The sequence below is a fragment of the Sphaeramia orbicularis genome, chromosome 11, assembly GCF_902148855.1.
Source record: "Sphaeramia orbicularis chromosome 11, fSphaOr1.1, whole genome shotgun sequence".
Classification (NCBI taxonomy): domain Eukaryota; kingdom Metazoa; phylum Chordata; class Actinopteri; order Kurtiformes; family Apogonidae; genus Sphaeramia; species Sphaeramia orbicularis.
The window spans coordinates 50191897-50216652 of record NC_043967.1 but is presented as its reverse complement, the minus strand read 5'-3'; the positions used below and the strand labels follow the sequence as shown (position 1 = coordinate 50216652).

The 24756-nt window shown below is 39.0% G+C and overlaps 1 protein-coding gene across 1 annotated transcript in view; it reads left to right on the top strand.

The window, feature by feature from the left end:
• Positions 1-24756, top strand: part of pvrl2l (PVR cell adhesion molecule related 2 like) — a 715997-nt gene that overhangs the window by 580516 nt on the left and 110725 nt on the right. Inside the window, exons 5-6 of the mRNA XM_030147091.1 lie at positions 15544-15661; positions 19323-19471. Of these exons, the coding sequence (XP_030002951.1) occupies positions 15544-15661; positions 19323-19471 (267 nt within the window). The remainder of the gene's footprint in view (positions 1-15543; positions 15662-19322; positions 19472-24756) is intronic.

Here is a 24756-nt window from a genome sequence, read left to right as displayed (position 1 = left end):
GAATTCTGACTTTAAACTCAGATTTCTGACGTTAATCTCAGAATTCTAACTTTTTTTCTCAGAATTCTGACTTTTTTTTCTCATAATAATAATAAGAAATACATATTGGACCTTAGTTTATGGTATTTTTTTTCCAGTGGCCCTAATTCTCTTACTTTCTGATATTGGGTTTTAAACACACGTTTCTTCACTTCAAAAATTAAATGCATAGACATTTTTGTAACTCCATAAAAAAAAAATTTCAATCACATTGTTTTTTTCATGCCTAAGGGGGAATAAAAACACTCAAGAAAAAAAATCTTGCCTAAGGTTCTCATAAGTCATGCATGAAAGGGTTAATAAAAAACCTATATGGTGAGTTGACAGAGACAATCCCAACCCATAACAGACATGACAAACTGAAGCTGAAACTGCAGCACTGTGGTTCTGTTTATCTGTCAAATGTTCGTTGTGGTCAGTTTCAGATGCTGCAGCTCTTTCATAATTCATAGTTTGAGTTCTTGTTTGTTAAGTATTCATTGTCAGCCTTGTAAATCCAAACTGGACTGACTGTACATATCCTGACCAAGGAAAATCCAATTCTCACTTTGTGCAGTAATCTACACCTGGCTTTTCTGCCTCTGTCCATAATAATATACATTATATAGACTAAATGTCAACTAAAATGAAGTTGTTTTTTTTTGCAACATAGTATAGCGAACTATTACATGATCAAAAACAAATTAATTTTAGCAAAAAAAAAAAAAAAAAAGTCTCTGTTTTAAATTGTCTGGGGTCACCAGAAATTTGACTTCAAAATGAGGTCAAAAAAGGTTGGGAACCACTTATTTTGGGTTTTCTATACTCACATTGTTGCCCATAAAGTTGGAATAAAGTATTTTTTTCCTCTTCTCATGAAATGTTCGTGACAGTAGTCACTTTTCCTTTGACCTTCAAATTATGCAAATATAACTTGCTCATAAACAATTTACCTAATGGAAAAACGACAATTTTGTCAAAAGTGTCATTTTTTGATTAAAAGTTTTTGCGCTGGCAAGAGGTGGTTTTTCGGGTGTAGTGCAGCTGGTATATCACGCAAAACCGCAAAGGAAAGACCTTTTTTTGCAACTAGAGTCGGGTGAATTAAAAAAATGGATGTTGACGTACGTTACAACAAGCGAAGAAGAAGAAACATGTCGCAGTACGTATGTGCGGACACACCAGGAAACCTGATCATTTTTTGATTTAGTACAAGATAGAGGGGTGATAAATAATAATAATAATAATAATGATGAATATATCTGTAAATCAACACCATACTTATATTCGTTGCCATGTTTATGGAATGACTTCTCATGTCATCCTGCGATAATAAATAAACAAATCATAGCATTTGTGATTTAATGGAAAAACCAATATTGCGCACTTCTATTTTTTCGACATTTAGTAAATATCAGCAATTTTTTTTTGCAGATGTCCAATGGAAAAGCAACTAGTAACTGTGCTACCATGATCATAATTCAATTACTGTATTATGTATTAGTTGTGGGTTGAATGCTAAATTAGGAAAAAAAATATTGTTTGATTAATGTATGAAGTTAGTGAAAAAGGTGTAAAAGCACTTGAGGTGTTGGATAGATAAAGTCAGTAATAAAGTAACAAAGTCAGTAGTCGCATTTCCATTGACCCTCAAATTGCGCAAATATAACTTGCGCATAAAATTTTACCTAATGGAAGAACAACAAGTTTTCCAAAAGTCTCATTTTTCGATTAAAAGTTTTTGTGCTGGCAAGAGGTGGTTTTTCAGGCGTAACACAAATGGTATATCACACTAAACTGCAATGGAAAGACCTTTTTTTGCGCAACAAGAGTCAGATGAATTAAAAAAATGGATGTTGACGTACATTACAAAACGCGAAGAAGAAGAAGAAACATATCGCTGTATGTGTGGACACACCAGGAAACCTGATCATTTTTTTAATTTAGTACAAGATAGAGTAAAGTAAGTAAAGTAAAGTAAATTTTATTTATAGAGCACTTTTCACAGACAGAGTCACAAAGTGCTTTATCAATTCAAATCGGAATCAAATTAAGTTTACAGAGACCCAACAGAATCCTTCAGGGGCAAACACTTGTGATTGGTGACAGTGGTGAGGAAAAACTTCCCTTTAACAGCAGAAACCTCGAGCAGACCCAGACTCCTGAAGGATGGCTGTCTGCCTTGACCAGTTGGGGTTAAAGAGAGAGAGAGAGAGTAAAGGAGGAGAAAAGAGAGAGCGATAGAGATATAGAGAGACTGGGGGGGGGGGATGACACATGGAGTACGTTATGATGAATACATAGAGTGTAATCAGTCTGTGGTGGTCCTGGGTCAGGTGGGAGACTAAAAAGCCTTTTTGAACAGGAGGGTTTTGAGGTGTTTCTTAAAGCTCTCTACAGAGTCCATGGACCGTAGGTGTAGAGGCAGGTCATTCCATAGACGTGGTGCCACAGCTTTAAAAGACCTGTCACCGCGTGTGCTAAAACAGGTCCGTGGAACCATCAGCAGGTGCTGTCCTGAAGACCTCAAGCTACGAGTTGAGCTGTAGGGCTGGATCAGGGAAGCAATGTATGCAGGGGCCTGGCCATGTAGGGCCCGAAAGTTAGCACAAGAATTTTGAAATGAAGACGATATAGAACAGGGAGCCAGTGGAGAGATTTAAGGATGGGAGTGATGTGGGTTCTCCTGTTTGTGCGGGTCAGGAGCCTGGCAGCAGAGTTCTGGACAAACTGTAGACGGGCCAGCTCCTTCTTGTTTAAGCATGTAAACAGGCTGTTGCAGTAGTCTAAGCGAGAAGATACGAAAGCGTGAACGATCATCTCGAGCTCATTTGTGGACACCATAGATCTGAGTTTGGAGATGTTGCGTAGGTGGAAGAAACAGTTTTTGACTAGGTGTTTGGAGTAGAATTCTAAAGACATGTCCTGGTCAAAGATGACACCCAGATTCCTCAGTTTTGTCTTTACCGAGGAACTCAGGTCTCCAAGGTGATGTTTGATCCCTGGGATTGCACTATCCGGGGCAATGATGAGGGTCTCAGTTTTGCTGGAGTTCAGCTGGAGGCTGTTCTCATTTAGCCACTGCTTCAGCTCTGACAAGCAGTTGATTAAGGAACTCAGTTTGTGGGGCTCAGAGGAGTTAAAGGAGCAGTATATCTGGATGTCATCCGCGAATAGATGATAGGAGACATCACTGTACTGTCGGATAATGTGGCCAAGTGGGAGGACATAGAGTAAGAATAGGACTGGTCCCAGGACAGAGCCTTGGGGCACACCACACAGTAGATCCGCTGAGTCAGATTGGAAGTTGTTTATTGACACAGTGAAGCTTCTGCCGGTCAGGTAAGAGGAGAACCAGTCTAGCACATGACCTGACATCCCTACCAGGTCCCTCAGTCTCTCAATCATTATGGTATGGTCCACTGTGTCAAAGGCCGAGGAGAGATCTAGCAGGACCAAGACCGTGGATTTCCCGGAGTCAGCCGCCATCAGGATGTCACTAGACACTTTTAATAGTGCGGTTTCTGTTGAGTGGCGTTGTCTAAACCCAGACTGAAAAGTGTCATAGATCTGGTGTGTCTCCAGAAAAGCTGTAAGTTGTTTAGACACTGCTTTCTCAAGGATTTTGGCCAATAGGGGGAGCTTTGAAATGGGCCTGTAGCTTTTGAAGTCTGTGGGGTCCAGTGTGGTTTTCTTTAGTTTAGGTTCTATGATGGCCTGTTTGAAGGAGCTGGGAAACAAACCAGTTGTGAGCGACAGGTTAAAAAACTTTATGACCCATGGTCCAATAGTGTCAAAGACACCGACAAGGAGCTTATGGGGGAGGATGTCTGCAGAGTTGGAGGAGGGTTTCGTTTTGGATAAAAGTGCTGAGATGTCCTCCAGTGTCACAGGGTCGAAAGAGGACCAGGTTTGCAGAGGGGGATCAGATAGGGTCAGACGGCCAGAGGGTGGTGGGATATTGTGTTTAATATCCCTGATCTTGTCTGTGAAGAAGTTTAGGAAGTCATTGCTGTCAGCTTTACAGAGCACAGGGGCAGCAGGGACAGCAGGGGACACAATGGACTGGATTGTGTCAAAGATTACTTTGGGGTTTTTCTTGTTTGTGGCTATAAGTTTGTGGAAGTAGCTGGATCTTGCCTCCTTAATCATTTTATTTAATGAGGTTATGAGATCTTTAAGATGTAACCTGTGTACTTCCAACTGGGTTGATTTCCAAAGACGCTCAGTTTTGCGACAAGTTCTCCTTAGGTTTAAGATGTTTTCATTTATCCAGGGACAAGACCACTTACGAGTGACATTAGTTTTCACGGGAGCCACCTGGTCCAGAATAGAGCTGCAGTGTGTGGCAAAGCACTGGATAAACTCATCAACATCGGGACACTCATTAAGAAGACTAGGGTTAAACAGGGCACGGAAATCCTGGGCTGTGGACTCTGTAATGATCCTCCTCTTGGCCCTTCTAGGTGCAGGCTTGGGCTCAAGAGGCACACATAAGTCAAAAAACACAACACAATGATCACTCAAGTGGACATCCTCTACACACACATTTGTGACGTGTAAGCCCAATGAAAAAACCAGGTCCAGGGTATGTCCTTTCTTGTGGGTGGGGCCAGATACATGTTGTTTGAGGTTAAAAGTGTCAGTCATGGCTAAAAGTTCCATTGCTGGGCTGGATGAATTGTTATCGATGTGCAGATTGAAATCCCCAAGAATTAAAACCTTCTCCAGTTTTATTATTGATGTAAGGAAATCACTGAAATCGCTTAAGAAGGCACCAGCAGGGCCAGGGGGACGGTAGATTAAGAAACAGTAAAACACACTGGACGAGCCAATCTTGATCATTTGTGACTCAAATGAGGGAAAGTCATCGGTGCTCATCCCTCTGCATATGTATTTGTCTTGGTGCACTACAGCAAGGCCACCGCCCCGGCGACAGGGGCGGGGCTGACCAACAGCAGAGCAGCCAGGAGGGCACAGTTCATTTAAATGAATGAACTCCCCATCCCTTTGCCACGTCTCCGTCAGGAATAATGCATCCAAGTTCCTGTTGGTAAAAAGCTCATTTAGGGAGAAGGATTTATTGGCAATGGAACGTGCATTTAGTAATCCAAACCGGCTAGGTGGTGGTGACATCATGGTGTTCGTGTCCGCTGTGTGTAATGGGATTTGTGTCAAGGGGTGATATGTAATAATAATGAATATATCTGTAAATCAACACCATATTTATGTTAGTCGCCATGTTTATGGAATGACTTCTCGTGTCATTCCACGATAATAAATAAAGAAATCACCGCATTTGTGATTTAATGGAAAAACCAACATTATGCACTTCTGTTTTTTCGACATTTAGTAAATATCGGTAAAGTTTTGCACAGATGTCCAATGGAAAAGTGACTAGTGTGATTTATTCTTAATAAATATTATTGAACCCATAGAGACCCAGTGCTGCTTCCTCAGATGAGACCATGAATGCCCCTCCTTCCGTTCTCAGCCTGGCTTTAGTCGATCACCTGCCAACGCCTCATTGCTAATTGGTTCACATCCCACTGATTGCGTCATATAAACAGATCGACCATTCAAAGCCAAACTGTGTCGAACCAATGATGAGGAGTTAATACAAAACAGTAAAACGGCGCCGGGTTTCCAGACACCTTTTCTCCAAGTCGCTTGTTTAATGATGTAAACAATAAAAAAAAAACAAAAAAAAAAAACATCTGCTTTATTTGCTTTAACATCTGAAGGTGTTCAACCTTGTGAATGTGACACTTGGAGTACACATACATACGCTTATTTTGATGCATAATATTACATTTTCTTCTGGTTATGTAAAGAATCAACTGTACAGCAGCTGTGCAGGAAACACAACGGAGATCATTAGAAAGTAGAACACAAACAAATACTGTGCTGTTAATTATAGGGACACATTATGCATTTAGCTGCAGGAATCTCCTTCTGGGGTACTTTTGAGGGAAAAAAAAAACAGCTTTAACCCCCTATAAAACCACCTCTGAATGAATTACCACCTATATTATAAAAGAGAAGTGGACTCTGTCTGTGTGTGTGTGTTGGGCATCACGAAAAATCCGTAAAATGCTGTCAGGAGCACTTCGGCATATTTATGTAGTTTTGGTCAAGAAAGAGACTAGCGAAAACGGCAAGTTGATAGGACCAATATTTTGGGAGATATTTGTAATTTTGGAATACAATAGCCTTATAATTACATTACTAGGCCCATGACAGTTGATGAGAAGCTGCATGACCAGAAATTCAGTTAAAAACAGGAACGCTGCACACTTGTAAGCCCGGATAAGTAGAGTTTACTCAAAAAATTTGAGGCAAGTGATTGCACTTCAATGATTTGAGTCATGATCGACTATTCAGTTGGTTTAAGTAGGTTCAACTTTAATGCTAAAAGTATTGAACTTAAACTATTAAGTAGAAAACACTAAAAGACAAGTTATTTGTACTTTAAATCTGTTGTAAAATCAACCCCACTATCCAACCACTCAACTCAGCATTTTAGGTTACACTGACTAATTTACTTAATTGCAGCCAGATTAATTTATCATTGATTAAACAACTTTTTTTAAGATAATCAAACTCAAAATCCTATTCCTGACCAAAATAGTTATGAAATTATTCAACTTAATATATTGTGGCATGAATGGAAGTTAGCTCAATGTCATTTGCCAGTACAGGAAGTGCTTTTAATTTGACAAGATATTAAGATTTCTATTGTACAATAATAGTCTTAGATGAACAGTAAATCCATAGTTCTTCCTCTGGCTCTGACTCATGGTGCAGCTCTACAAAAATACAAAAACAAACACAAAAAGACCAATAAACACTACCATACACACATTAAATCCAAATTAACACTAACACCACAACCCCGCTGAACCCCTACACACAAAAAGAACACATTTTCAACAACATGCCCAATACCCACAATACAATGCGAAGGTAAAAAGGTGTGGTCATGACTAAAACTTAGTGATTTAATTCCATTCAACTTAAACTTTTTCGTACTTTCAACTATGTCTGCAAATTAGTAGAATATACTGAACATTTTATAGTAACATCCTAAAACTTGAATCATTTAAGTGCATTGCAATTCAAGCATTTTAGTAAATACAAATTCCGGGCTTACAGTGCATTTACTAACTTTAGTCTGTAGATATTGGTATTAATATATTAATTGTCTTTAAATTTTAAAGAATGATTTACCAAATAATTTATACGGTGGCCGACAAGGGCCAAACACATTGCAACGTGTCATTTAGAGAAAACAGCTGCAGGTACAGAAACGATGTAAATTCACAAACTCAAACACAGTCGAAACGAGGAACAAAAAAAGGAACGTGGTGCAAATGAAAAAATGCACTGCAAGAAACAAAAACACATGTATGATCATTAAATGCTGCAAATAAAGAAACGACGCAAACCAAGAAAACGCCTGCAAACAAAAAATACTGCATATCCAGTCAGTCCAACAGAAGTGCTCCGGACCTGTAGGGGGCAGCGTTTATAGACAACAGACTAGTGTCAAATAGAATCAAATAAAAGTCACATGAACTTCAATGTGTTCCCTCTGTAGTTTGAAACCCTGTCAGTCAGCTGTTCTCCGTCTCTCTCTCCATCCTGTGTGTCTCTGCTTTGAGTTGTTCTGCTGACAGCGCCCCCTACAGGTTTGGAGCACTTCTGTTGGACTGACTGGTTCTGCTGCGGTTTTTGGTTTGCAGATGTTTTCTTGGTTTGCGTCGTTTCTTTATTTGCAGCATTTGATGGTTATGCATGTGCTTTTGTGTCTTGCGGTGCATTTTTTCATTTGCACCACGTTCCTCTTTTTGTACCTGGTTTAGACTGTGTTTGAGTTTGTGAGTTTGCATCGTTTCTGTACCTGCAGCTGTTTTCTCTAACTGAGACGCATTGGGCCGTTGCAATGTGTTTGGCCCTTGTCGGCCACCGTATATTTTGTCAGTACTTATAAAATATAGACTAACATCGTTTCCCAAAAGTCAGCTCTCCCCAACATAAAAACTACCTCATCTAGAAGCCCTGGTTCCCCACGGGTCAGTGCACTAGTTTGTTTTAACCTTCAAAAGCCAAGACTGAACATATCAATGTGGACTTTCTCCAGGGTGTTTGCTCTTTATCCAAATAAAAATTCCAAACTTTTTCAAGACTGTTTCCCCAGACCTTGACTTTCTGTACTTTTAAACTTGTATTCCTACTTTTTTGGTTGAGATTTTACATGTGTTTAGTAGAAAAGTTCATTTTAATAAATGTATGAATGAAAGCATAATTTGCAGTAAATTATGTTTTACTGAAGCGACGTTTTCAAAACATGAAAATCATAAAAGTGCATAAATATCACACAAACAAGTTTCATCAGAATCATGCCAGCATCAATTGGTTAGAGAAATCTGTTCCAGTTTTTTTATAGACTTTCCTCATGTATTTCTTATCTTACAAGATTATGTGCCTTTGAGCATATGCTAAAATTCAACTATGAGAAAAACTTTTTTCATACTTTATTAAGACTTTCACTCAAAATTCCATAGTTTTTAAGACTTTCGAGCCCTGTGCAAACACCTGTTCTCGGTTTTTTGTGTCTTTTGGACATTCAGAAGCTCCATAATGTATGTTATTATAGATATGTTTGACTGTTTGCATTAGTTCAGTTGATAATATAATAATTTTCAGACATGTGTACACGATCAGTTAATTAAATACAAATAAACACCCACAACAATATTAAAATGAAGGGCATTAACTGCTTAAGTAAAGATTAAATGTAGAGGAAACATCGTCTGGAAGCTGAAAACAGTGACTCTCTTCAATCATTCATCATTTTTAGTTATTATCCCAGTTTGTCAGACAAAGAAAATGTCAAATCTGGACTTTAAAAGAACCAGATGAAACTTGTGGTTCTTTTAAATCAGAGACTTTTGATGCAGACTGATAGAAAATTATGGAAAAACAGAATAAATACAGAATAAATACCAGTCTGTCTCTAAATGTTGAGGACTACAGATGGAAAATAGCTTCCAGCTAAATCGTGCATATTTACACAAAGTAATGTTTTTTTTTTTTTATTGAGTGTTCATTAATATGCACCGTTCTCATCAAATAAACAAATAAAGAAAGAAGAGATGCAGAGGTCTGAAACAGTGATCTGGGCCTTTGAGGGTTAACCCTTACAGATCTGGAATGGTTTTTGTAGCGACTTCCAAAGGAATTTTCCTCCACATTTAACGTTTCCAAAGTGATTTATTATTGTTTATTGTAAAAATAGATGGATAAATAGATGGATAGTTGGATGGATATGTGGATGGATGGATGGATGGATGGATGGATGGATGGATAGGGGATAGATAGATGGATAGGTGGATGGATGGATGGATGGTGGAAAGGAAAATGGGAGGATGATGGATGGATGGATAGATGGTGAAAGAAAGGAAGGATGGATGGATGGTGAAAGGAAGGATGGATGGATGGGTGGTGAAAGGAAAGAAGGAAGGATGATAGATGGATAGATGTATGTATGGATGGATAGATAGATGGATAGATGTCCATGGGTTTTACTTGTGAATCAGTGTTATAGAAGATGACAGTGTTTCCATGGTAACTACGCAGCCTGTGAACATCACTGTACCTCAGTTTGTTGACGTATTGACAGGATTAGTGGTTCTAAAGGTATTAAACAGATCTGTGGTCTCCTGTGGATGTTTACGTCATGGAGGGTTAAGTCTTTATTCAATCAACAGATGTTTCATCTCCTCTCCACCAGTATTAGAACAATACTTTACACACCGTCGTCTCACACACGGCTTTATCTTAATCCTTTAATTTTAATTCTAATTTACATGGAATTAAAATACTACACAGGTGCAGTGTGTCTGACAGAGCCTTCATGACCCGACTGTGGTTTACTGTGAAGATGGAGCCGCTTCTGTGTGTGCTGATCACATTAATGACAGTGTTGTAGTGTCACTGGAAAGGCCTCCCCCCTGGTGGATTATCTGTGTATTGCATGTATCTAATTGTATACACCAGGTTTTTAGAGAAAAAAATATCACACTGATCACATAGAGGGCTTCAAAACTCATGTATTAAAGATGATATTTTTGGCGTTATAGGGTTAAAGAACCAAATATGGTAACTACATTGACCTTGATTCTCTCCATAACAATACAAAAATTTGGAAAAATTTCGCAAAATTAATAGTCTTATTATACAGGGTTATTCAAAAAGAATGAACCGATTTCATGACGCATTGCTTCAGTTCTGGAATGAGTCAGTGACCATTTGAAAGAGGAGTTTTCTAAGTTTTCAATGGCTGCCTCGATGACCTTAAACATCGAATAACAGCAGCAATCAACGCAGTGGATCATGATATGCTGATACGCGTCTGGAAGGAATTCTCTTATCGCATTGATGTTTTCTGTGCTGTAGGTGTGTTACGCACCCAGCCTAGGGGTTTACCAGGGCGTACATAGTATCGCTCTACTTTTGTCCTCTCCCAGCTCCCAAGCACACACGTCAGTCAAAAAAAACTAAAATTCACAAGATTTATTTTAATCAACTAAAGGAGGGTTGGGGGGGTGTCGGGGGTGTCGGGGGGGCGGGGGGTTGTGGCTTAAAATAACAAACAAAACATCTTCTTCTGAGTTCAAAACTAAATTACCTAATCCAAAACAAATTCAAGGGATGAAAAATACAGAAAACTTACCTAAACTCCCTAACCAAAAAAACAGGAGAAAACGGGAAAAACAAAAGAGCCGACCTCCCCTACCAGAAAAAGGATAAAATTTACAAAAATACTATTTACAGCTATATACAATCTTGAAGTAACACAAACATGAAGACTGACAGTCACACACGCAGGAACTCGGGGTTGGAAACTGGCAGGAGGCAAAAGAGAGAGAGCGAACTGGAAGATCAGTGCCATTTTTAAAGGGGCCGGGCAATCATGCTCCACCAACCAGCATCCTGCAACACAAACGGACACAAAAGGGCACAGCACACCTACAGGACAGGGGAGAAATCACACACACTAAGCAGAAACATATATACATATACACAAAAATAGGCAAATTATGACCCAAGGTCATAACAGGTGGTGGACACATTGAACACTTGTAAGACAGGAAATAAAAGTTTATTGTGAGTAGAAATACTTGTGACTTGGCTGGAGTTTTGTATTTCTTCTCCTTATTAAAATATTGCGTAATGAAATCAGTTCATTCTGTTTGAATAACCCTGTATCCTCCAGTCACACACTAAGGTTGAAAATTTGAATCTAAGAGTATTTGTACGAGTAACCTATGAAGGGTTGATGTAATCTATTACAAATGCACTGGGTGTCCAGTAGGGATGGGAATCGAGAACCAGCTCTTTTTGAGAACCGGATCCCAGTTGCTCAGTTCCTTGGAATCGTTTGCCTGCCTGCTTAACGATTCTGCTTATTGATTCTGCCTTCGTTGCGCATGTGTGATGACATCACGCGTGTGCTGCATTGTTTTGGTCAGGACGTAGCCAACATGGCGTTGAGGCAGAAACGGTCCAAACAGACGACACCAGGTCCACTGGAACACTGTCAATGCTTCCATGTCTTCAAAAGGGTGGAATCCCTCCAATCTGCTCAAACATTTGACCACAGCATGTGATTAATTTGATTTGCTACTTAGTGGCGCTTTTGAATCTAGCGGCAGAGTGAACACCAGGCCGTCATCGGGGCCCGGTTCCGGTGCGGCCAACAAACATCGTACTCCCCTCAAATATAAGTTTCCGAAGGTAGGGGAAAGGAAATGAGGTGCACAACAACGGGAGACGAGCAGAGTCGAACTGTTCCATGTAGTGGAAATGCAGCAATAGAGGAATTAATAAAGCGTCTTTAGTTTCACTTTCACTGTACGCACCCCCCCCCCCCCCCCCCCCCCCAAAAAGCCGGGCCAGGCGTCATCTGTTCTTATTATTTGTTTGCACATACTGTATATGTTATATTTTCTGTGCAGAGATGGAAATATAAAAGACAGTTAATGCAAACTCACCCGTTTGTACTCTTTTATGCCCTCACCCAATGAGAATCGATAACACTGTTCAACAACAAATTTATTGTTTAAGTTTTTTGAGCTGATTTAGGATAATTTTGGTGTGCTGAATCCAAAAATCACATTAATTTTGCTCAATCACGTCAACTTTCTGAATTATGCTACATATTGGCTTTTGAACATTTTTGCTTACATTTATGGGCATTTTCACATCATATGATACCAAATTCTTTCATATTTCTTGCAATAAACGAGTTCTGAAGATTTTACTTTTGCCAATTTATGTTTAATGTTTTTTTTAATATTACAGGTGAATGAAATGGCTTCGACTAGAAGATCTTGCAAAAATAAACCTGACGTATTCTGCTACATCTGTGCTGAATACACCATTGTACCTAACAGGAATCAAGTCACAAGTTTCATAAAGTGTGCTTACCAGTCTTTATTTTGGTATTAATTATTATATTTTGTGAGAAGATCAGATTTTTCAAAATCAAATTACAGTCTACTCTCGTTAAACCGCCCGCCGTTATACCGACATTTTCGCTCACCGCCGACCAAAACCATTGCACAAACATCCCCAATGCATTATTCCATTAGCTACCGCCATTTCCGCCTATCGCCATCCGCCAGCCCAGTTCCATGCACAAACAACACTTATACCATTGATTTCCCGACCGTTATACCGCCAGCGTGATTGCCATCGAGTACACATAAATTTTAACAATGCACTGAAACAAACGCGCAGGACGCTGATCGCGACAAGCTACGAGTAGGTCTACGGAACGGCCACCGTTCATTTATCGCAGAACACTCAGTAGGTCAGGATGTCGGGAAGAGGACGTGGGATTAAGCCAAAGCCTCAAGATGATGGGGTGTCATTTCCCGACACGGTATAATAATGCTTAAAATGTTTCCCCACTTTAAATGATCCCTTACAACATAACAGAATCAAGATTTATTTAGAAACGCAATTAAACGGGTTAACGGAGGCAGCATAGACATCATATAGTAAAGACATGCACATTATGGACGCAACCCGTTGTAACGCCATTTTCGCTATACCGCCAATTTGGCCGTGAACGGAAGTTGGCGGTATAACGAGAGTAGACTGTAGCAAAAAACCCTGACCTGATTGAGAAAAACAGATGTCATTTTTGGATTTAGCGGTGCAAAATGGTCCTAATTCAGTTGAAGAAACCTAGACAACTTGCAAAAAACATTTTTTTGGAACCCAGTGTAAGGAATGGGATCGATAAGCAAAATCGATAATGGAATTGGAATCGTTAAATTCTTATCGATTCCCATCCTAGTGTCCAAAAACTTTTGTCCACTACTGTATTTGTTGCTTGTGGAGTGTGTTTTCTGGCTCTCTCACCCATAGACCAGGTCACTGTGCATGTACCCTTCAAACATTCAAACATCTCCACACTCAACTGAGTTCTTACAAATACCACAGAAGAAGAACACACACACACACACACACACACACACACACACACACACACACACACACACACTGTGACTCCATGTTGTGTATGTGTTGTTTAGTGAAGCTGTGAGGGCTCTTGTCATCTGTGTAACTCAGATCAGCTTTTATAGGTCAGTGCTGCCTGGGTAGAACACACACACACACACACACACACACACACAAAGTCCTGCCGTTAGCCTCAGTCGCTGCGATGACACCGTCCTCCTCTCACCGTGTTTTCACTTTTAACATGAAAACAGGTGAAAGTGAAAAAACCCCACTAAGCGTTTCCTCCTGCCTGTTCACCTTCCCACACACGTCAGTTTGGTTTGACTTCACGTTAACATAAGACTCTTACAGAGTGACATTAACTGATTCTCATCCTCCTGGTACAGCGCTGCCTTGATTTCTGGGGGAAAAGGATCTTTAAAGTAGTAAGACTTCCCTTCCCACGTTTTTCACTTATACTTAAGCTGGGATGTGACATTCTGACAGAGATTAATAAAACATCAGCCCAAGCCTAAAGTTTGTACAGACAGCACCGTGTCAGCCCTTTTACCATCAATCCTCTAATGCCGTCTCAAACAATTTCTAAAGCGACTCTCACAAAGCCCCGTCTGCTTCCACGACACACGCTGAGTCTTCTTTAGGATGCGTATCAGGTGGTCCGCTGTTTCTGAGAGTTTACCTGCTGCAGGTTTACTCCAAGGTCATGTGATGCACTGACATGAAACCAGTGAAGTTTAGCTTTTTTCAAATGGAATTATGCATTTGAAAATATTTCCCTGAGGGGGGGGGGGGTAAACATGACAAATTCATGGGGCCCAGTATTTGTGTGCATGGGGGGGGGGGGGGGATATAGAAGTTGTGAACATTTCATGTCAGATCCGCTGTATAACAGGTGTAGAAGTCAGGAGGCCAACGGTGAAAGCGTGTGAAGTTTAGTTTTTACGCTATCATCAGTGAAACACTAGCAAAAAAAAGAAAGTAAATGTGAAGAGATAAAAGCAATAAATAATATGAACAGTATAATAATATAAAACAGCAATAAAGCAGAAAAAAGACAAGATTTGCATTCGTACAAATCTACAAGAAATAGACGGAAAGGTGTGAAAGGGACTGAGGTTATCTATCTATCTATCTATCTATCTATCTATCTATCTATCTATCTATCTATCTATCTATCTATCTATCTATCTATCTATCTATCTATCTATCTATCTATCTCTCTCTGTTTATCTCTCTATCTCTCTCTATCAAACTATTCCTCTCTGTCTGTATCTCTCTCTCTCTTTCTCTCTCTCTCTCTCTCTCTCTCCCCCCTTCTCTTAGACCACAGGTGTCAAACATGCGGCCCGGGGGCCAAAACCGGAACGCCAAAGGTTCCAATCCGGCCCCTGGAATGAATTTACAAAGTGCAAGTTAGGGCATCGAACTCAAAAGTAACATCATAATAACCTATAAATAATGACAAGACCATTTTTTTCCTCTTTGATTTAGCGCAAAAAACATTCAATTGTAAAATATTTACATTTACAAACTATCCTTTAACAATAAAATGTGAATAACCTGAACAAATATGAACAACCTGAGATGTCTAAAGAAAATTAAGTTCAATTTTAACAATATTCTGCCCGTTACTAAATGTTTTATGTCTGTAGATCTGATCTGTAATGCACATGTATAAACGATAAGTTGAAGCATAATATTGATAAAATTTTACTTATTTCATAAAAAATTTCATTTTTTTCAGGTTATTCACATCCTTTTTGTTTGGATAGTTTGTAAATGTAAATATTGGCATAATTGAATGTCATTTTTAGCACTAAAACAATATGGAGTTGTCATTATTTATTGGCTATCATGCTATTATTGTAGTGGTCCGGCCCACTTCAGATTAAATTGGGCTGAATGTGGTCCTCAGAAGAACATGAGTTTGACCCCCCTGCCTTCGACCCTGTTTCATGTCCTAACTCTGTGTTTTTTCTCCCGCAGACCCTCCGTCCGTTTCCATAGAAGGCTACGATAATAACTGGTACATGGGTCGATCGGACGCTGTGCTCTTCTGTCTGGCCAACGCCAACCCCCAGCCCACCACCATCACCTGGACCGCGTAAGGCCCCGCCCACTGACACTCACAGAAAAACACCACAGATCTACGTTACTGCCTCCTCCACTGTTCAGACACTCTACTACAAAGTCCATTTGATGTGTAATGGCTTTAGTTTTTAGTGTTTTCAGCTTTTACGTTGTTTTTATCTTGTTAAATTATTTTAGTTTTTTGCATCTTTTTGGTCATATCTTGTCATTTTCCTTCTCTTTTTACATCTTTTTGAGCTTGTTTTGCCTTTTGCATCATTTTTATGTAAATATGTTGTTTTAATCTTTTCACGTCTTTTTCATCTCACCCATCTTGTTTCATCATTATTATCTCGTTGCATCTTTTTATGTTATTTTAGTGTTATCACGTCTTTTCAAACCTCTCCATTACATTTCGTATCGTCACATTCCTAAAATTACTGCCTAAGTCATGGGCGTCAAATTCATTTTAGTTCAGGTTCCACATTCAGCCCAAAATGACCAGTAATACTATGTAATATGACCAGGACCAGTGACATAATAATATAGAAATAATGTCAACTTCATGCTTTTCTTTATGTTTCAGAGTGAAAAAAGTGAAGTTACATAATGAAAATGTTTACATCTACAAACTATAAATGAGAATAATATCAACAACCAGGACTTTATTGAGGAAAATAAGTGCAATTTTAAACATATTCTGCCTCCTTTTGTCATTTACACACATGCACTTACAACTTACAGATCACAACTGATCATAAATACACAAAACATTTAATAACAATAAAGTTACACTTTTCTTAAGACATTTCAGGTTATTCATATTTGTTCAGGTTATTCACATTTTCTTTTACATTAAAACAAAGAGATACATTTGGAGTTATCATTATTTAGAAGTTATTACGATAATAGTTTACTTATCCAACCCACTTGAGGTCAAATTGGGCTGAACATGACCCCTGAACTGAAATGATTGTTAATATTAGTTACAATAAGCGCAATTTTTGCATTTGACAAATTCATCCCATAGGCCAATTTAGACCCTTGGGTGGTCCGGTTTTGGCCCTTGGACCTTATGTTTGATGAGAATGACTTCTTAGTTATCAAATACTCAACTTCTGGTTACGTTTTTTGTTTTTCCTGAAAAATCAGAGGAAATTATTATGATATGATGATGACATGATGATGATAATGATTATTATTAATTTTGTTGTTATTATTATATGAATTATTATTCTTATTCTTATTTTTATTATTATTATTTTGTATGAAATATTATGAGACGGTGATGACGATTATTATGTGATTATTATTACAATATGGTTATTCCAATGATATGATTATTATTATTATGTGATTATTATTACCTCTTGCCTCCCCAAAAAGGGGTATTTTTTAAAATTCAGTTTGTTTGTTTGTTTGTTAACACTTTAGCAGCAAAATTATTGGTTGAATTCATACCAAACTGGATTTATAGATTACCAGTGACCCAGAATAGATGATTAAATTTTGGGAACAGTAGGTTAAAGTTCACATTTTTTTATGCATTTTTAAATCTATTTTTTCTCCCATTTTCTTATAATGGGCAAAATTTCACATCTGTATAAGCATCAATTTTGTTTAAATTTTCTTCAAACTTGGCACATATATAGAGGCAACTGATATAACATCAGCCCATGCATAGATATGATGACATCAGCTGGCTCGATGCTAAAATAAGCTACAATATGCGTGAGGGGCGGGGTTTGTTGTGTCTGGAACCACTTAGTATGATATTATTATTATTATCATTATTATTATTATTATTATTATTATATGAAATGTTATTATGATATGATGACGATGATTATGATTATGATTATTATTATTATTATTATTATTATTATTATTATTATTATTATTATATGAAATGTTATTATGATATGATGATGATGATGATGATTATGATTATGATTATTATTATTATTATTATTATTATTATCGTCGCTGTCATCATCTTCCATCATCCATCCATCCTCATCATCATCATTGTTGAGGTCATACTCGGCTAAAGGACACTTGTCTTTTCTTTCAGTTTGTCCTCCCATGTCATTCTACTTCTGTGTATTTCCCTTTTCCAACTGGAAACCATTAAAATCACTCTCCGACCCGTTTTGGGCCTCGACCCAGACTTTAGGACCCACTGATCGTCACATCCAGTGTCTCCACCACAGAAGCTGTCTAATTCCATTCCAGTCCTGACAGAACCAGAACAGCGCTCTGTCCTTTTCATGCTCATTTCTTCCTAATTCTTGACGAACACAAACGCTGTGAACGTGGCGTCGGACGGACAGATGGCGTGCTGGGTTGCATGTGTGCTTTTCTTGATGAATACTGAGCAGCGAGACTGAAAAGCTGTTCACATGTCTGTGATTTTTCACATTAATGCTGTCTTTGATTATCACACTCACAAACTGCCTCTCTTCCCTCTTTTTCCTCCATTTCTCTTTCATCTGTCGTTCCATTCTCTCCCTCTGTCACTGTTTTGTCTGTGCTGATTTTCTTTTGCCTCGTCCTGTTTCATCCATTATCTCCAAACATATGCTCCACTTCTTATTATTCACACTCCTCTGTCTTTGTCTTCCCCTTCTTCTCCTTCCTCCTCTTTTTCTTCCTCTTCATCTTCTTCTACCTCTTCATCTTCTTCTTCCTCTTCTTCTTCCTCCTCATCTTCATCTTCTTCTTCCTCTTCCTCTTCTACCTCTTCTTCATCTTCTTCCTCCTCTTCCTCTTCATCTTCTTCTTCCTCTTCATCTTCTTCTACCTCTTCTTCCTCTTCTTCTTCATCTTCCTCTTCTACCTCTTCCTCTTCATCTTCTTCTTCCTCTTCTTCTTTTACCTCTTCTTCATCTTCTTCTACCTCTTCATCTTCCTATTCTTCATCTTCTTCTACCTCTTCCTCTTCATCTTCGTCTTCATCTTCTTCTTCCTCTTCTTCTTTTACCTCTTCTTCTTCATCTTCTTCTACCTCTTCATCTTCCTATTCTTCATCTTCTTCTACCTCTTCTTCTTCATCTTCCTCTTCATCTTCCTCTTCTCCTTCATCTTCTTCTTCCTCTTCATCTTCTTCTGCCTCTTCTTCCTCTTCATCTTCTTCTACCTCTTCATCTTCTGCCTCTTCTTCATCTTCATCTTCTTCTTCCTCTTCATCTTCTTCTACCTCTTCTTCAAATTCTTCTTCCTCTTCATCTTCTTCTACCTCTTCCTCTTCTTCTTCCTCTTCTTCTTTTACCTCTTCTTCTTCATCTTCTTCTACCTCTTCATCTTCCTATTCTTCATCTTCTTCTACCTCTTCCTCTTCTTCCTCTTCATCTTCATCTTCGTCTTCATCTTCTTCTTCCTCTTCTTCTTTTACCTCTTCTTCTTCATCTTCTTCTACCTCTTCATCTTCCTATTCTTCTTCATCTTCTTCTACCTCTTCTTCTTCATCTTCCTCTTCATCTTCCTCTTCTCCTTCATCTTCTTCTTCCTCTTCTTCCTCTCCACCTTCTTCTTCTCCTTCCTCCTCTTCTCCTTCATCTCCTCTTCTTCTTCCTCTTTTCATTTCTTGCTCTCACTTTCACTTCTTCCACGTAACATCTCCTGCCACCTTTGGTATTTCATCCACTTTTCAAATATCCTTTCGTTCACTCCCTCTCTCTGTGGAATCTCTGCAGGATGCCCGGTCCTTTACCGGAGACGGTGGTGGTGGAGGGCAACAAGCTGAAAGTAAGGAAAGTGGACGAAGCAGTCAACACCACCTTTGTCTGCGAGGTCAAGAACAAGCTCGGGGTCAGCAAACACCAGATCACCACCGTCGTCATCGGTGAGTCCACAGAACCGCGACGAAAACACACACACACACACACACACACACAATGGCTGCAGATGCCTGCGAGTGTGTACAGGTGCACACGTCACATGTCTGTGACCCGCAAACATGTTCAGACGCAGACACGTGACAACACCATGACATCCCATCAGACACAACACCACAATTTACTCAAACAGCATGACATCACTGCCTGCACACACACACACACACACACACACACACATACGCTAACACATACACACACTGTACGCCAGGGGTGTCACACTCATTTTAGTTCAGGGGCCAAATTCAGTCCAGTATGATCTGAACTGGGCCGGACCAGTAAAATAATAACAGTGAAAAAACTACAATTATAGTGTGAAACTGTTTACATCTACAAAGGTTCTTTAAAAAATGTGAATAACATGAGCAACCTGAAATGTCTTAAGAAAATTAAGTGCAATTTTAACAATATTCTGCCTCAGTTTATCATTTACACATGTCTGTTATAACGTACAGACCACAGTGGATCTACAAAGACACTAAACATGTAATAACAGGCAGAATATTGATAAAATACGACTTACGTGTTTTTTTTAAAGACATTTCATGCTGTTATCCCACATTTGTTTGTGAAAGGATAGTTTGTAAATGTCAATAATTTCGTGTAATTTTACTTTTTTTCCCACTATAACAAAGACAAAAATGTGTAGTTGTCATTATTTATATGCTATTATATTAAGATGCGTTCAATGTCATTCTAAATGAATGGGGAAAGGATAAATGTGATGTAGATGTTTTTCCTAACTGAATCAGATTCTGCTTTGAGATGCTTTTAAGGAACATTGTTGTTATACTAGTAGTAGCTTTTAAAATAATGGTGGTGTTTTACATGTATGTTCCTATTTTAGTGTTTTATGTATGGTTTGAGAACTGACTTTTATTGTGTTTTATGTATATTTTTAGGGTGGATGTATGGCTGTGATTTCTATTTTGTGTCACTTCTGCTGCTGTTTTGGCCAAAACACTGTTGAACAATAGATTTTTAATTTCAATGAGCGTTTTTTCTGGTTAAGTAAAGCTTAGATAAAAAAAATAAATAAATATATGATCATATTTTACTGGTCTGATCCACTATACAGGGTGGGGAAGCAAAATGTACAATGAACATTTAGTTGTTTTTTCTCAGCAGGCCCTACGTCAATTGTTTTGAAACCAAACATATATTGATGTCATAATCATACCTAACACTATTATCCATACCTTTTCAGAAACTTTTGCCCATATGAGTAATCAGGAAAGCAAACGTCAAAGAGTGTGTGATTTGCTGAATGCACTCGTCACACCGAAGGAGATTTCAAAAATAGTTGGAGTGTCCATAAAGACTGTTTATAATGGAAAGAAGAGAATGACTATGAGCAAAACTATTACGAGAAAGTCTGGAAGATACTATTAAAGAAGAATGGGAGAAGTTGTCACCCCGAATATTTGAGGAACACTTGCGCAAGTTTCAGGAAGCGTGTGAAGGCAGTTATTGAGAAAGAAGGAGGACACATAGAATAAAAACATTTTCTATTATGTACATTTTCTTGTGGCAAATAAATTCTCATGACTTTCAATAAACTAATTGGTCATACACTGTCTTTCAATCCCTGCCTCAAAATATTGTAAATTTTGCTTCCCCACCCTGTAGATCATATAAATTTGTATGTAGAACCTGAACTAAAATAATTTTGACATCCTTGATTGTTAATATCTCACATATTCATCCCAGGGGCCGGACTGGACCCTTTAGCGGGCCGGTTTTGGCCCACGGGCCGTATGTTTGCCACCTGCGCCGTACACAGATAAACACCCATATGTTAGCGATGCTAGCGGTGCATGTGTTTGGTGTGTGTTCCTGGACAGATGCAGTCCACTCCTTGCACACATGCATGCACAGAAACATAACCCTCCCTCCCAAACACACACACCAACACACACACTCACACACACTCACATGCTGGGATCAGGGCTGAGCTACGACTGCAGGGATGCCGGTGTTTCTTAATCTTCACATTGGATTTTTTTCATGTTTTCCTCCTTGCTGGCAGGCTTTCAGCCAGGCGCGACAGAGGCTTTTTGATTGACCCTTTCCCCGCAGCAGGGCCAAATTGCAGGACAAGGGCCAACTTGAAATGTTTATACTTCAGATCGAAAACCACTTTCTCCAAAATGGAAGTCTATAGAAGCCGGGCTGCGACCGGGAAAGCCAAGCCCTGCTGGACGTAAATTAAAAGTGAACTGCGGTTTATGAGTCTGAGCGAGTCGGCCCTGGTCGCCGTGTTTTGGCCCTGCGGTGGACGTCGCCACGGCGCTGGGAGTGTTGCAGGGTTTCTTAATTCTTTAGGGGTTCAAGTTGGTGTGAGCCAGTTTGTCCAGATTTATTTGACTTTTTTTTTTCTTGTTTATTTTAATCCTTTTTCTTTCCTTTGCACCCTCTGTTCTTTTACATAAACTAACACCTTCTGACCATAAGCGCTCTCTTTTTCCCCTTTATTATTTCCCCTCTACCTTTAAATTTCCTCGTCTGCAGTGTCAGAGTCTGAAAGTTCTGTCTGCATGCACTCCTGATCTCTCTGCTGGTCTTAACTTTTGACATTTGCTAGTCCGATGGTTGGGCTGCTGTTGCCTCGGTGTATGTTGGTGGGGGGGTTTTCTCTTTCTTCTGCCCTCTGATGCTTTCACTCATCGATCCAACACACACACTTGTGCACTCAGAAGCGCACACACACACTAAACCAGGAACATGTTGGCATGCTTCACTGCACATCAGCAGGCAAAACCTCCAGAACCTGCTCAGATTGTCCATATCAGTGTGTGTGTGTGTGTGTGTGTGTGTGTGTGTGTGTGTGTGTGCAGTACAGCCTGTTGACTGGTCAAAATGCTTTCCTCCTTTTTTCATTTTTTTGAAGAATTCACCCAAATAATCATTATGTTTAGCCTTAAACACCAAAAAAAAAAACATCTCCCCTTTTTTTTTTTTTTTTTTTTTTGCTAAAACACAGAGAAAGCCACATTTAGAAAATCCGTGGGAAATCGGAGCTGGAGATTTTGAGTCGTCTCCTCTGAGAACAAAGATGCTTTGTACCCAGGCGGAGTGTTGGGAGGGATGTGTGGGAGTTTCAGAAGTGGCTAAGCTGCTCCTGTTCTTGCTGGAAGCGTAGCGTTGTGACTGACTCAAAGTATCAGGGAGGTACTCGTAGCCGTTCAGAACAAACACACACGCGCATACGCTGCACGTTTAAACCCTCTACCTACAAATGTACGACTTCCTGGAGTCCACACACGGACGTATGGAGCTCATTGAAGGCTTTTGTGGTTCCTGCTCTATTTTAAATGCTTTCTTGGTGTTTTACTTTGTTGTGTTCGACTGCAGAGAAAAAAATGAATCAACGTGTAAAGCAGTGATGTGTTACAAAAGTAATGGATTACAGTAACAGATTACTTTTTGCTGTAACGCAGTATACTAGTGCTACTAATAATAATAATAAGAATAATAAAGTTTATTTATATCACACTTTTTGCAGAAAGATTTCATAAAGTGCTTTACAACAAAACACACAATTACAGACAGAGGCATAAAAACAAACGCAAATGGGGATTAACCGCCCCCCCCCCCCCCTCCCCAAAAAGTCCCAGTGGTAATGTATTCCACTGGCATTGCTAATCAATTTTCAATAATATTTTACTTGGTACACGTTCAATAGCACTACAACAAACTTTTTGCCAATAATTTAATTGCTCAAATGAAAAAAAACATGCTCGTCATGTACAGGAGTCATGTAATGGATTACAACTCTGAAACAGTAATAGTCAAGGTTCCCGTGGGGTCTTAAAAAGTCTGAAGTCTTGAATTTACCCTAAAGTCTTTAAAAGGTATTAAATGATATGTTAGGTCTTCAGTTGTTTCCACTGCAAAGAAAGTAATGTTAGTTGACTCACTTCCACTCGTTCCAACCCAACAATTTATATCAAAATTATTAACCAATCATCATCAACTTCGAAGCCTTGATGAGAAATGACTTGGAATCAAGTGACAATCAAGAGGTTGGAGTAAATAAATACATTTTTCCAGTATGGTCATTAACCCTATAACACCGAATCTACCATATTTGATTCATGAGTTTTGAAGCCCTCTATATGATAAGTGTGATAGTTTTTTTCCTTGAAAAACCTGATGTATACAATTAGATACATGCAATACACTGATAATCCACCGGGGGGAGAAATTCATTCACCAGAGGCCTTTCCAGTGACACTACGAGACTGTCATTAATGAGGAAGGAGGAAGAACTTTGACAATTTTGAATTTTGTGTTATATCATGTTTTTATTTGTTCAAAAATAATGATATTTGAGCATTGAGACCTGATGTATCAAATATGGTACAAAATTGAAACTCATACATGGAAGTTGATATTTGAAAAAATGTTTTTGGGGTTGTTTAGAAGGACCAATAAAGGCTCCAGTTTCAAAGAACTGGAGTTTTCTGTCCATGATTTAATGGTTCAAGCTTTACAGGGTTAAATGGGCATTAAATTATGTTCTAAGTAGTCTTAAAAAGTCTTAAAATAACTTTGTAGACACCTGTAGGAACCCTTCTATTGTAAGGTAAGGAATTACTTTTAAATAACAGTAGCATGTAATCTGTAATGGACTACAGTTTATAAGTAACGCAGTCATTGAAAGTGTGTTTCCTGTGTTTACTTGCAGAAGGTGAGTGCCAGGATGAGGCTGGCAGGTTGTGGGTTGACTGTGTTTTGATGACTGAACAAAGATGGCAGCTTGTTTTGTAGTTTGGTTTGCAGTTGCAGCAGACACGCTCCAACCCAAATTGGCTTCCCATGAGTAGAGGAGGCGTTGTTATTGATCGACGAGCACAAGGACACACTGACACAAAAAGTGTCCGTTGTGTGAATCAAACTCTGACCTGTTTTGTTGCGCGGCATTGAATCGTGAAAGGCACTGTAGTTTTCGTTGTCATTAAAATACCTCTACAGAGTCTAAGTAATACCCAGACTAACGGAGTGAATACTTTTTTATTGATTTGTCGAGGCTAATTCAATGTTATGTCGGAAAAGGCATCTCAATTCTTTGAGGCCAGTAAATGAAAAATACCTTGACGTTTGGACACAATCGGCAATGTCAGATTATTGATTCTCAGATTGTTTACTTCACTTTTCTTATTTCTAGTGCAAACAGGTTTGGAATGAAACACCTCACATCTCTTAAGCAGGACTCCAGTTGTAAAAAACA